Consider the following 13,960-nt stretch of genomic DNA (forward strand, 5'->3'; position numbering starts at 1 on the left):
ACACACACACACACACACACACACACACACCTGTACTAAATAAAAAATAATTTTGTACGATCCCTCTTATTTTGGTAAAATAATTAACATTTTGGAGATTCTGCAAGGTATATAAACTTCCCTCAACTTCCCTCAAAGCCCTCAACTGTATATATTAAATGCTGTTCTTTTAAACTTTCTATTTATCAAAGAATCCTTAAAAAAGGTGTCACAATTTTCAATGACTGCTTTCAACATTGATGATAACCAGCATATTAGAATGATATCTGAAGGATCATGTAACACTGAACACTAGAGTAATGATGCTGAAAATTCAGCTTTGCATCAAAAGAATACATTACGTTTTAAAATATATTCAAAGAGTTATTTTAAATTTAATACCAATTCACAATATTACTGTTTTAACTGTATTTTGGATCAAATATATGCAGCCTTGGTGAGCATAAGAGACTTTTTTAAAAAAAGTGGGTTGACTGATTATCTGCGCTGATATTAAGCATATTTGTAGTTATCGGTATCTGTCATTTTCAAAACCGATTTATTGATAAAATTATTTAAAAGCATATATATATATATATATATATATATATATATATATATATATATATATATATTCAAAATATCGGTTATCGTTCTACTTGAATAAGTAACGAGTTCTTTAATAATCGGTATCGGCCCTGAAAAAAACGACAGTCCAGACATATTAAAAATAAAAAATAAAAAAAACCCCGCCCCAAACGTCTGAACTGCACTGTAAAACGAATGGCTGAAGTGGTCACACACACCAGATTGAGTTGCCGCCTGGGAATTTGGAAACTCACCTTGCTAGGCTGAGGTTCAGCTTTAGGTTTGACCATCTGTGTCCCAGGAGGGATCATTCCTTTGGGCGGGTCTTTGACCTCGACTTCCAGACCAGCATCTGAACAAACATTATTCTAGTCAGCAAACCCATTTCATGAGCTTTATAATATCAAGAGTTACAACACTGGCTTCAAAGACTTCATGCACAATGACTATAAATCATATTTGATCTTTTCTATTTTTTTTTCCTGAAGAAATTGCTGGGCCCAGTTGCATAAACTGAGTCTTGAAAACTAGTCTGACCAACTAGCAGTTGCAGCAGCCAATGGGTAAGCGGTCTTATTTTTTAAATTCAACTGAGACTAATTTGTTTTTATGTAACATTTTTAAAAATATGACCAGTCTTAAAGGAAAAAAAAATAGATGACTAACTTTTAAGACTAGTCTAAACCTTTTATGCAACTGGCCGTTGATTTTGAAAATCTATTTAAGCCACTTTGGACATCGAAACAAAGAGCTCTAATATGAAGCATTAATAAATACTGAAATGCAGTTACCAATCTCAATGCCATCGATAGTCACATGAATGGTGTAAAGCCCAACAGCACCAGGGGTCCAGTTAGCGCTGTAGGTGCCATCTGTGTTTGCCCGGATAAGCATGTTCTCACTGGGTCTGAGTAAAAAAAGCAAACAAACTCAACGTGAAAACTGTTCTTACATTTGAATTTGTTTGTAATTTATATGTGACAGGTAGAAAAGCAGTCTTTGAACCTCTTTGGTGTCGGTGAGGCGAAGCGAAGCTCTTCAAAGGAGTAATTTTCATACACCTGGAAAAAAAAAAGGCAGTGACAGCTTTATGAATAAAGTTTGGGAAGATGGTTAAAAATCAGAAACATTAAGCAAAAATTCAACTGCAGACAAATCACACTAAGCCATATCATGATTTCAGTTTTTTTTTTCTTCGATTAATTAGGCAGCCCCAGTCTAAATCATTTTTGCAGCTACTGTATTTATCAAGTCAAGAGATGAGAGGAACCTTCATCATGGTGATGGCGATATAACGAGCTTCTTTGATGATCATGGGCTCATACGTCGCCTCGAGTTTTGGCGCTGGGTGGCCACCGTAGGTGAGATCAGTGCCTGATGTGGAATTAGAGGAGCTGCCTGGCAAACGCTGCAGCTTTTTCATGTTCTCCTGCTGGATGGACTTCTTCTGAGAGACAGGAACAGCCTTGACTTCAACCTACAACACAGAGCAGAGACAGTTAGATGTGCTAGTTTCATAACAAACCATTTGATTTTAGAAAGATGCTAACCTTCATGTTTGGCACATGTACAACATCTCCATATTGGTCTTTGGTCTGCACCACAACAGTAGTGGGCCAGCCGCAGCGGATGTCGTCTTTGTTCAGGATGAGCGAAGTCTTCTGAGGGTCCGCGTATGAGTCTGGCTGAAGCCACCTGGGACAGCACAATGGTAGAGATGCCAGGATGAGGGGTTTAAGGTATCAAAAGACGCATGAACACAGTACATATTAGATTCTTTATGAATAAAGGGAGCTGAAAAACGTTTGGGACAGACCTGGCGAGCCGCCCACCGCTGGAGTTCTGTACGCAGGTGATGAAGTCCTCTAGGAAGGAGTGTTCGTTAGTTTGCAGGTGCAGTGGCAGGTTGCCTTCCAGCGCCTCTAGAATTGTGGGAGAGTGAGAGAGCGCCAATCCCTTCCCCAGGAGCCCTGAGTGAGCTTTACACACCTGCTCAACACAAACACACCATTAGAGCTCGCTATGATGACGGTACTGCACTCACAAACGGCAAAATCGTTTCTAATTCAGTACCTGGAGTGAGGCCTCCTCTAAAATCTCCAAATCCTCCTCCAGTTCATTTCCTGCAAGATAATAATCCACATAATCAGATGAAAAAGACACAAAGTTCATGCTTATGATTTTATCAGTGTCACCAACTACTTTTTTCCACAAGCGTGGCAGTAGCTGAGATGTTCCAAACAAATGTAGCTTTTCCAGTAACAAGATACTTTTTAAGACTTTAAAATAGCAGAAGTGTACCACAACACAATTGTTTAAATGTCAAGTTGTTATGCTCCACAGTAAGCTGTGGCAATATTCAAACAAGCTCTCAGCTTTAACAAGTTTGTTTCATTCTAGTGATTTGGTTTATTATAAAGGTTCACATTTATGAACTGATTCATCTATATATATATATAGATGTGCAAATAAATACACTACCACTCAAAAGTTTGGGGTCAATATGAATTTTAAGGCTTTTGAAATAAGTCTTTGCATTTATTTGATCAAAAATACAGTAAAAACAGTAATGTTGTTAAACAATATTACAATTTAAACCTAACCGTTTTCTATTTGACTACACTACCAGGCACATTTTTGATTTTTCATGTTTTTTTAAGGAAGTCTATTCTGCTCACCAAGCCTGCATTTATTTGATTTAAAGTAAAGCAAAATCTGTAAAATTTAAAAAATATTTTTACTATTTAAAATAACTGTTTTCTAATTGAATATATTTTTAAAATGTAATTTATTTCTGTGATTTCAAACCTGAAATTTTACCATCATTACTTCAGTCTTTAGCATCACATGATCTTTTAGAAATCATTCTAATATTCTCATTTGCTGCTCAAAAAACATTATTATGATGTTGAAAACAGCTGAGTAGAATTTTTCAGGTTTCTTTGATGAAGAGACAGTTCAGAAGAATAGCATTTATCTGAAACAGAAATCTTTTTCAACATTATCAATGTCTTTATCATCACTTTTTCACTTTTAAACAATTTATCGCATCCTTGCTAAACTAAAAGTATTAATTTCTATAATTTCTCCGATACTGATTCCGACTGACGCTGATCTTTGGGTCTTTTTCTTCAAAAAATCCTTTAAAATAACTAAAAAAATAATAATAATAATAATTATTATTATAATAAATGTTTATTAACAGCAAATCAGCATATTAGAATAATTTCTGAAGGATCATGTGACTCTGAAGTAATGATGTTAAAAATGCAGCTTTGATCACAGAAGTAAATTACATTTTAAAATATATTCAGATAGAAAACAGTTATTTTAAAGAATAAAAATAATTCACAATATTATGTTTGCTGTATTTTGGACCAAATAAATGCAGGCTTGATGAGCATGAGAATTATAAAAAAAAAAAAAAAAAATCTTACTGTTCAAAAAAATTGACTATTGACTATAATTTTACTAAAATTTGATAGTATATATTTTAAAATGTAATTTATTCCTGTGATGCAAAGCTGAATTTTCAGCATCATTACTCCAGTCTTCAGTGCCACATGATTCTTCAAAAAATACTAAAAAAATAAAAATGAAATCATTTTGATATACTGACTTGATGCTCAATAAACATTCCTTCTTTTAATCAATGTTGAAGACAGTTCTGTGAAAACTGTGATACATTTTTCCAGGACTTTTTTGATGAATAGAAAGTTCAAAAGAACAGTTTTTATTTGAAACAGAAATCTATTGTAACATTAAAAAATGTTTCCTGTCACTTCTGATAAATGTAATGTGCCTTTGCTTAGTTAGCTTTAACTGCTTTAAATTATGAGTAGCTTGCAGCGTGCCACATTTCAGTTTCTATGTATCTTCTAGAGCACTGGAAAGCAGCAGTCATTCTCACCTATGGGTAGGGCAAGATCCTTTTTCATGAGTGCAGCTGCACACACGCTTCCCAAATAGGCCAATTCCTTCTCCAGCTGAATAATTCCCTGAAAGCACAGCCACATTTAGATTTACAGCCACATGACAGATGTCTCAAATACATATGCAGTATGGATCACTAATCCTTTCTCTGGTCCAAAGCAATCCATAATTGAGATGCTAGTAGTGGTAAATATAAATGAACTGAAACAAGCTGAAACAGTTTCCACCCAGAGTTCAATACACATGCTTGTATGAAGCTCTGCTGATGTTTATTTTTTATATATTTCTATAAGTGTTGACCTGCAAACTGTGTAATTAAACAGTGCGGTGTGACACTTAGGCTAAAAAGTAGGGCAAAATGAACTCCTCAGATGTTAATACTTCATTTCAGGCATTGGGCTCAGGTTTAAGACACGTTAATATTGAATTTCATACCTCGTCAAGACCAGGGTTAAACTCATAACCGACAGCCACACATTTGAATCCATAGAAACAGGCTTTCTCATCTTTCACATAATCCGATGCAGTTTCCAAAGAGAAGTGGGCTTCGTTACCTGATATTTGAGAAAGTGAAAGTTAATAAGCAAATCATTTTGAATAACATGATGCACTGTTATTAGTTAATAACCGTAATTACAGAAATAAACATTAACCAAAAAAAACATGTATTAAAATAATGAAAACTAAAATAAAATTCAATAAAAAACATGCATGAACATTTAAAAACAAAACAAACAAAAAAAAAAAACAACAAGAGGCAAAAATAATCACTAAAACTTCTGAAGACGGAAAATACAAAGATATAAAAATGGATTCAAAATATTCATAAAATCTATAACAGCCATCTCAACGATACTAAAACTGATAAGGTGGCATCTGTGCATATAATCAAAGTTCTCATAGAGATAACACTCTGTAAACAATCCCACAATCTTCCTGATTGGGATCTGGTGTTTATAAACCCTCTGTGGGACAAAATAAATAAGCTTTATCTGCTGACAGTGTAAAGACTACCGCTGAAGGGCCTGGAAGTGGTGTTAAGTAAACATCTTGATAAATGTTGTCTTTTTAATTGCTGGACATCAACAAATACTGACACGTCAACAGCGTGTTCATCAGCCTGATAGAGTAAAGTAAATATTTACAAAGTCTGGGACATCGCCGTTACCTGGCAGCACCAAGACAGCGGTGGGCCAGCCACTGGAGCCAGAGAACTTCTTGAGCTCGGTCCAGCTGTTGATGGTCTCATGAGCCAAAGTTTTGGAGCTGAGCCCAGAGAAGTGCAGCGATCGGCTGGGGATCAGCAGACGGAGGACATCTTCTGGCTGTGCAGTGCCACACTGAGGATCGAACTCAACCGTCATCCAGCGAACGCAGTCTGGAAAGGAAACCTGGAAACCAGCACAGGGGAATGTAATTATACCACTCTCATTAAGGTACAGCGGTCATACTGCATCTCAATATGTAAGTTCAGTTGATGTTCTGGGTGGTTGTTTAGGGATTTAACTGGGTGTTGCTGGGGATTTTATTGGGTGTTCTGGTGGTTGATAAGGGTGTTGCTGAGGAGTTGATTGGGTGTACTGTGTGGCTAATTAGGATGTAACTTGAAAATTCAATCGGGTGTTGCTGAGGAGTCCATCATTGGTTGTTCTGGGTAGTGGATTAGGGTGTTTCTGAGGAATTGATTGATCTGGTTGGATGGTGATTAGGATGTTGCTGGAAATTCAATTGTGTGTTGCTGAGGAGTTGATTAGCAGTGTTGCTAGGAATCTGATTGGGTGTGGTGGGTGGTTGTTTAAGAGGTTGCTGACGAGTTAACTGGGTGTTCTAGGTGACTGTAGGGTGTTGCTGAGGAGTTAATTGGGTGTTCTGGGTGGTTGATTAGGGTGTTACTGAGAAGTTAATTGGGTGTTCTGGGTGACTGTAGGGTGTTACTGAGAAGTTAATTGGGTGTTCTAGGTGACTGTACGGTGTTACTGAGAAGTTACTTGGGTGTTCTAGGTGACTGTAGGGTGTTGCTGAGGAGTTAATTGGGTGTTCTGGGTGGTTGATTAGGGTGTTACTGAGAAGTTAACTGGGTGTTCTGGGTGACTGTAGGGTGTTGCTGAGGAGTTGATTGATTGTTCTAAGTAGTGGATTAGGGTGTTCTGGGTGGTTGATTAGGGTGCTCCTGGGAATTTTATTGGGTGTTGCTGAGGAGTTGATTGGGTGTACTGGATGGTTGATTAGGGTGTAGCTGGGAATTCAATTGGTTGTTGATGTGAAGTTGATTAGGTGTTCTGGGTGGTTGATTAGCATGTTGCTGTGTGTTGCTGAGGAGCTGACTGGTTGTTCTGGCTGTGGATTAGGGTGTTGCTGGGGGATTTTACTGGTGTTGCTGGGTGGTCGTTTAGCGTGTTGCTGAGTAGTTGATTGGGTGTTCTGGTGGTTGATTAAGGTGTTTCCGAGGAGTTGACTGGGTATACTGGGTGGTTGAGTAGGGTGTAGCTGGGTATTCAGTTGGGTGTTGCTGAGGAGCTGATTGGGTGTGGATTAAGGTGCTGCTGGGAATTTTATTGGGTGTCATTGTGTGGTTGTTAGGGTGTTGCTGAGAAGTTAATTGTTTGTTTTGGGTGTGGATAAGAGTGTTGCTCGGTGGTTGTTTAGGGTGTTGCTAAGGAGTTGACAGGGTGTTCTGGTGGTTGATTAGGGTGTAGCTGGGAATTTACTTGGGTGTTGCTGCTTAAAATTCACAAATTCAAAATTCATTACAATTAAAATTATGAGCAAACTGCACAAAAAACATGAGTCAGTATTTGAGCAGATCCCTACGATCTACACAGCAGTGTATGCCACCTTAGAGTCTTATTTAAAAAGATCTGTTTCAACATCTTTTCTTTTTCTGCATTAACATCAGCTTTTGTGGTTTTAAATGTTTGACTACATTTGTATGCTTGTCAAGAACAATCTGAAATGTTAATGCTGATTCTTGTAATCGGTTTCCAAAGTGTTATGGGTGGTTGCTAGAGCATTGCTGTTATATTTATTTGGCAGGATATTGTAAACAGGTTGCTAGATAATAAACAGCTTGATTTGCTAGATTTGACCTTTACCTGTTGAATATTAGGGAATGAGAACTAATGTACCTTGTACTGGGTGACAGCAGCCTGCTTGTAGGGGTGATCACTCTCAATGACAGCATAATGATTAGAGGTGGTGCAAGCTGATAGACCCTGCTCTGGCTGGTTCCCAGTGGTGCTGTCTGTGGACTGGTTAGGATTGAAAGCAGGAGGGGCATATTTCTGGTTCAGGGCAGAAACAGCTGGAAGTAGTTCCTGCACTAAACCAAACACCTCCACTGCAGCCTAACAGAACAGAAATTTAAAACAGTTATGCATCAAAAACATTGTGAGAAAAAGGAAACTAACCACACTTAAATTGGCAGAGGAGATGGATCATTATCACATCAAGAGCCAAGGATGCCAATTACACAAAGAAAAACTCCCTTACCTTTGGGACAGAAGCAGCCACAGGACCAATGTATGCCAAAATAAGTGGGAGCAGCATTGAGAAGAGACTGGAGGAACTCAGGAGCTCTGGAATGTCTTCAACTGTTAAGACATCAGTAACAATCAATGCATATGCAACAAGTATATTGTCCCCCATTTCTTAGCAAATGCCAATATTTTTAACTGTGAGGACTTTCATTGAAAGCAATAGCAGATAAGAAAGTTTCTCACCGTCCACAGCAAAGGCCCTGTGGAGGAGGTCTTTGGCTGCCCGCACCACCACACTAACTACAGAAAGAGCACGACTGCAGTTCTTGTCCTCTTCATTGGCTTTGCTTAACAGCTGTGACTGCAGATCACCATCATATTCACTCCTGTACAAAGAGGTTGGTGTCAATAAGATGTTACATCCTTTATAAATAACTTTTTAGGCAGAAAGGAAAGCACGTACCTGTAATAGAGAATCTGAGGGATCTGGCCTCTGGTCTGGTTGGTGCCATTGCTGCTCAGGCTGCAGGTGCTGAAGGTGAAGGTAACTCCATCAGAGCACTGTACGGTGGTCATGCCTCCATCACCATTGGCTGTACGGCTACCATAGTTCCGCAGACGGACAGCATATTTCACACTCTCCTGCAAGAGCAACAGGGTGGAAGTGAGTTTGCGCCAAAGTGAAGTTTCTGCTTCGCGTGATTCATGTGCAAAATTCGCAGCACCTTCAGAGGAACAGCTTTGTCCAGACGGATCTCAGCAATGTCACTGGGGGAGTCGTCAGTGCTGTAAGTGCCTTTGACCAGTTCTAGAGACGTCCATCTGTGGGAGTGGGCGGAATCTCCAGGGTGCTCCGTCTGAGCCTGATAAAGCGGGACAGATGGACAGAACAAGAACACAGAGAAAAACAACAGGGTAAGACACTGGAACAACTCATTCACACGTTCTAACTTAAAGGAACGGTTCACCCAAAAATGAGTTTGTCTCAAACAGACTTGGCACCACATACCATATTTTTTAGGATATAAGCCACATTTTTTTAGCATTTGGAACAAATATGCATGAACACACATCGTATCAGTTCCAGCATTGCTAACTTGACATTGCAGCTTATTCACCAAACAAAAATGCAGTCAAACAAACAAAGTTACACAACTCAATTAAAATTCTAGGCTTTCGTACTGCGAAATCATGGTGCATGGTGGTTCCTAGAGAACCAATTTCCCCCTCGGGCTGTTTTCCTGGTTGAATTCGCACTGCCAGCAGGACTGTGAAGTGGCCGACAGCAATGTCTTTATTCGCGGCATTTACAAATGTAAACAACCGGTGAATGGAGGATGCTGTGATCAGAGATGTTTTTGTTGTGGGTTTCATGATAATGAAGATGGAATGTAAATGCACAATTGACGCGATTAAAAGAACATTAAAATCTGACTAAATCTCCTATGACAAATTGCAGTGTTACATATCATCGAGGCTGAGAAAAGAACAACACTGCAGACAACAGGTAGCTAAACCATTATCATTGTTTTTCATGGTTGTGGAGTAAACATTTCTTTAAAAAAAATGCCAGTGTTTTGTACGCATTTGGCCAATCAGCATACACTTACGTCACAGTTTTTTTTCCCCTATAGAACTGTTTTAGACTTTATTCTTGAAGTAGGAGATAATTTAGTTCCCCCAAACAAAGTTTTCAGAACTACATATGAAAGTTCAGATACAAAACCCTCTAAAATCTCGTTAGAAAATGAGATAATGATACTGAGTGAATGCTCTCGACACATAGTATATGTCCATCAAATACTTTTACTTCAAACTTGCTAAAACCCAGCCTCGGCCCAGAAGTACAGGTACTTAGGTAGAAACCTATACATAGGAGGATGATAAAAATGCTTATTTTAAAGAAAAACATCAGATGGACATAGAGGCTTTTGCATCTGAACTCTTCACATGTTCCTAGTTCCTGTGAGGCGAACACACCAGAAAGTGAAACTTCTGCCAATGGTTTGAGGAACTATTAACAGGTTCCTCTGGTGCGAAAGCCCCTATTATTTATTGTACAGCGGGGCTGGGCTGTTATACATGGATACTGGGACGAAGCCATGTTTACAAAAGAAACAGTAGCCAAACTGAGGGGGTGTTTACACGACAACATTTTTAGACAAAAACAGGAAACTTTTTATGCATTTTGCCGTTCGTTTGTTTACACGACAACTGTGTTTTGGGGACTGAAAACGCATAATTTTGAAAACTGGTTTCAAAGTGAAAGTTTTTTAAAATGCCACCGTTATCGTTTCTGTGTAAACAACCAATACGAGAATCTTTGCAAATGGTGCCGTCATGCGCGTGCGTAGTATGTGTTAGGTATGTAGACATGAGCAGCACGTGTCGATTTTACTTCCCTATAGGTACTGTTTACTAACAAGGTGAACAAGGTTATGTGGATCAAATCATTTTGAAAACGTTGTTGTGTATATGTGAAACTTTTTAAACACAAGGGAAAAACTTTTCAGTTTTTCACTACATTGTTGTCATGTAAATGTAGCCTGAGATGTACATGGAGCGCAAATTTGGATTAAGTTCAGTTTTGTATTCTGTTTTGTAATTTTTTTTTTTCTGCCATTCTAACAATAATGAGTCTTTTGTTTCTCTTCTAAAATTCTCATCTTTTGTCTTTATCGCAGGGGAATTCTGTTCATTGTATGGGATTTAAACATTTATTAAAGGTTATTTTCCTCCGTTCATTCACTTTTAATTCCTATATTTTCCTTCTTTAATGTGGTAAAATATTGAGGATCAGATATATTTTCGCTTCTCAAATCATTCATTGTTGGAAGTTATTTGTCAGTGAATTAGAAATGACTATCTGTGTCTGCGTCCCCGTACAGAAACGTTGTATCTTCTGGTTTCGTTTTTTATCTTTTGGTTTCGTTTTTTCTCTCAGTACAGCACATTTCCCAAACATCATATTTAAGTTTCTATTTCAGTTTGTTTAGGCTTGGTACTTATAACAAATGCCATTATAATTTATTTTATAACTACATTTATAACTACATTTTTCTGATTACCATTAAATTAGAGGGATTTTTTGTAGAGTAAGAAGAGCTACATTTAAAGGGTTGGTTCATCCAAAAATGAAAATCCTGTCTTTAATTACTCACCCTCATGTCGTTCCAAACCCGTAAGTCCTTCGTTAATCTTCAGAACACAAATTAAGATATTTTTGATGAAATATAAGAGCTTTCTGACCCTGCATAGACAGCAATGTAACGGACATGTTCAAGGCTCAGAAAGAAAATAGTCCATGTGACATCAGTGGATCAAACGCAATTTTATAACGTTACCGGAACACTTTCTTCTCTTCCATGTCAGTCTTTAATGCATGTTTACAAGAGGACCACAGCGCATGCATTTACATTCCTTTGTGGTTCTTTTGTGAACCTGTGTCGACTGTCATGGAAGAGAAGAAATTGTTGAATAAAGTCAATATTTTTTGAATAAAGTCACTATTTTATCGATGTCCTTACTACCTTTCTGGGTCTCGAACGTGTCAGTCATATTGCTGTTTATGCAGGGTCAGAAAACTCTCGGATTGCATCAAAAATATCTTCATTTTGTGTTCTGAAGATGAACGAATAATGCAATTTTAACCTGGTGTAACTCATGCAACTGATTAACCTCAAATACAAAGTTTTTTTTTCCAGAAACTATAGTAATTTAGTCACATGGACTACTTTTATAGCTCCCGTGTAACATCAGGTGATGAATGCAGAAAGCACTTACATCATCAGCAAGCACCTCCAGCTCATACTCATGGATGCCTCCTCCTCCGTACACACAGAAACCCACCAGCACCACCCCTGGCTTGTCCACCGTGAAGCAGATGGCATCGGGGGAGCCGTTCCCTGTGTTCCAGCTGCGTCCCTGGCTGGTCTTGGTGAAGCGGTTGGGAGTGGACTTCACAGAGTGCAAGGAGTTCAGCCCATCCACCTGCACAACAACAACAAAGAAGTTTCAAAAGTGTAGACAAGAATTTACATTTAGTGTAAAGTCATTGCAGCACATTAAAGGGACAGTTGTGTAATTTTTAGGTGAACTGTCCCTTTAAGATGAAGTGTCACTTCTTTTCCCAGCAGGTGGCAGCAGGCCAGATCACTGAGGGAGGATGTTTTTGTTACGGAACAGAAGCCTATGAGAACCGCCACCTAAATTAATGCTTTTCCTGTGCTGTAAAAGAAACTGGATGCCATTTGCGCAACTCTATTAGCAATTTATATTCAACCTTTGGAAACAGACAGTGTTAAAGAGAAGTAAAGCAGCTGTAACGCTCTCCATAATGTACTCTATTAGAGCATGACAGGCCAGTTGCTATGGCAACGAGCCAATGGCCTTTTCCCAAGTGGTCGGAGAGACGGACTGCAGCAGACTGTTGTGGTCCGGTGGAGGACACACCTGTGCTCATGACTCAGCTTCCCACTATAACAATCCCACATAAGCAGGCAACATGGAATCTGCACAATTCACATTCTTATGCTGATTTTAAGAAAATAAAAGTAAAAATGTAAATAAATAAAATGTTTAACGCAGTTGTAGTACAGTCTTATTGATCAGACTGCAAAATATGTAATGAAGGTAAAATAAAATAAAATAAAATAAAAATGATTAAATACCAGTCTTTCAACAACAGGAGTATCAAATCAAATTGACAGCCACATTAAATTGTGTTATATAAATTATACATTAATAATATTATTATTTTAAAATGTTCGTATATTTTTAAAAATATTATACTTTTTAAATATTCTGAATATACTTAAAAAACTTATATATTACATACTAAATTCTTTATTGACTCTCTGCACATAGAATAAAAATGACCAGAAGGATAAGAAAAAAAAAAAGTCAGAATTAGAATGATACAAATTGACATAAATTAGAAACGTATATGTAATTAAAAAGTTCAGGTACTTTAAATTAAATTAAATTAAATTAAATTAAATTAAATTAAATATCAGTCTTTCTACAAGTCGTATCAAATCAAACTGGCAGCAGCATTAAATTGTATTAAATATATATAATATATATTTATATTTTTATTATATTTTTAAATATTATTTTCAAATATCTGGAATACATTTAAATACTTTAAAATACATTACATGCTAAATTCTTTTTTTGTTTGTTTGTTTTTTCACCCGACTCTCTATACATTGAATAAAAATAACCATAAAAATAAAAAGAATAAAAAAAAAACGACGTAAACAAAAATTGACATTAATCAGAAATATATATGTAATAGTCCAGGTACTTCATTAAATTAAATTAAATTAAATTAGTAAAAAAAATTAAATTAGCAAAAAATAAATAAATAAATAAATCAGTCTTTCTACAACAATCGTATCAAATCAAACTGGCAGCAGTATTAAACTGTTATTATATACAATATATTCATATTTTTAAAATATTATACATTTTTAAATATTTTGAATATATTTTTTAAATACTTTAAAATTTATTACATACTGAATTTTTTTTTCTTACACATTTTGCGACTCTCTGCACACAGAATAAAATTGCACAACACAGAAATAAAATATAAAATAAAATATAAGAATAAAATCGAAATAAAATATGCAAATTCAGAATGGAAATTCTACAAATTAACAAATTAGAAATGTCCTGTTTCAAGGCCCAAACAGCCAGGGGGAGAAGCTTAATTATACAAAAAATTAATAAATATTAATATATTCACACATATAAATATACCATGAATATAATAAAAATACGTATATTAAATATAGATAATATTTAATTTATTAAAAATATATTTAAATTAAGTAATTTATATTAAATGTAATATAATAATTTGTTTAAAATAATAATATATTAATGTTTTAACTTTGTAAATATATTATAAATATTATACATAATATAAATATATAAACATATTTCTTACTAAATGTTTATATAATATTTACTTTATT

The 13,960-nt window shown here is 36.4% G+C and overlaps 1 protein-coding gene across 17 annotated transcripts in view; it reads right to left on the reverse strand.

Moving 5' to 3' along the window:
• The window catches only part of mycbp2 (MYC binding protein 2), a 119,518-nt gene that overhangs the window by 42,044 nt on the left and 63,514 nt on the right, over positions 1-13,960 (reverse strand). For all 17 annotated transcript variants that reach the window (XM_051119863.1, XM_051119872.1, XM_051119857.1 and 14 more), the window contains 16 exons: positions 11,760-11,966; positions 8,702-8,839; positions 8,440-8,618; positions 8,220-8,362; positions 7,990-8,090; positions 7,626-7,844; positions 5,669-5,891; positions 4,936-5,054; positions 4,478-4,565; positions 2,641-2,690; positions 2,384-2,556; positions 2,118-2,262; positions 1,838-2,044; positions 1,573-1,628; positions 1,359-1,474; positions 822-919 (listed from right to left, as the gene is read on the reverse strand). In XM_051119863.1, the coding sequence (XP_050975820.1) occupies positions 822-919; positions 1,359-1,474; positions 1,573-1,628; positions 1,838-2,044; positions 2,118-2,262; positions 2,384-2,556; positions 2,641-2,690; positions 4,478-4,565; positions 4,936-5,054; positions 5,669-5,891; positions 7,626-7,844; positions 7,990-8,090; positions 8,220-8,362; positions 8,440-8,618; positions 8,702-8,839; positions 11,760-11,966 (2,262 nt within the window). The remainder of the gene's footprint in view (positions 1-821; positions 920-1,358; positions 1,475-1,572; positions 1,629-1,837; positions 2,045-2,117; positions 2,263-2,383; positions 2,557-2,640; positions 2,691-4,477; positions 4,566-4,935; positions 5,055-5,668; positions 5,892-7,625; positions 7,845-7,989; positions 8,091-8,219; positions 8,363-8,439; positions 8,619-8,701; positions 8,840-11,759; positions 11,967-13,960) is intronic.

Source organism: Labeo rohita, chromosome 9, assembly GCF_022985175.1.
Source record: "Labeo rohita strain BAU-BD-2019 chromosome 9, IGBB_LRoh.1.0, whole genome shotgun sequence".
In the NCBI taxonomy this organism is placed as follows: domain Eukaryota; kingdom Metazoa; phylum Chordata; class Actinopteri; order Cypriniformes; family Cyprinidae; genus Labeo; species Labeo rohita.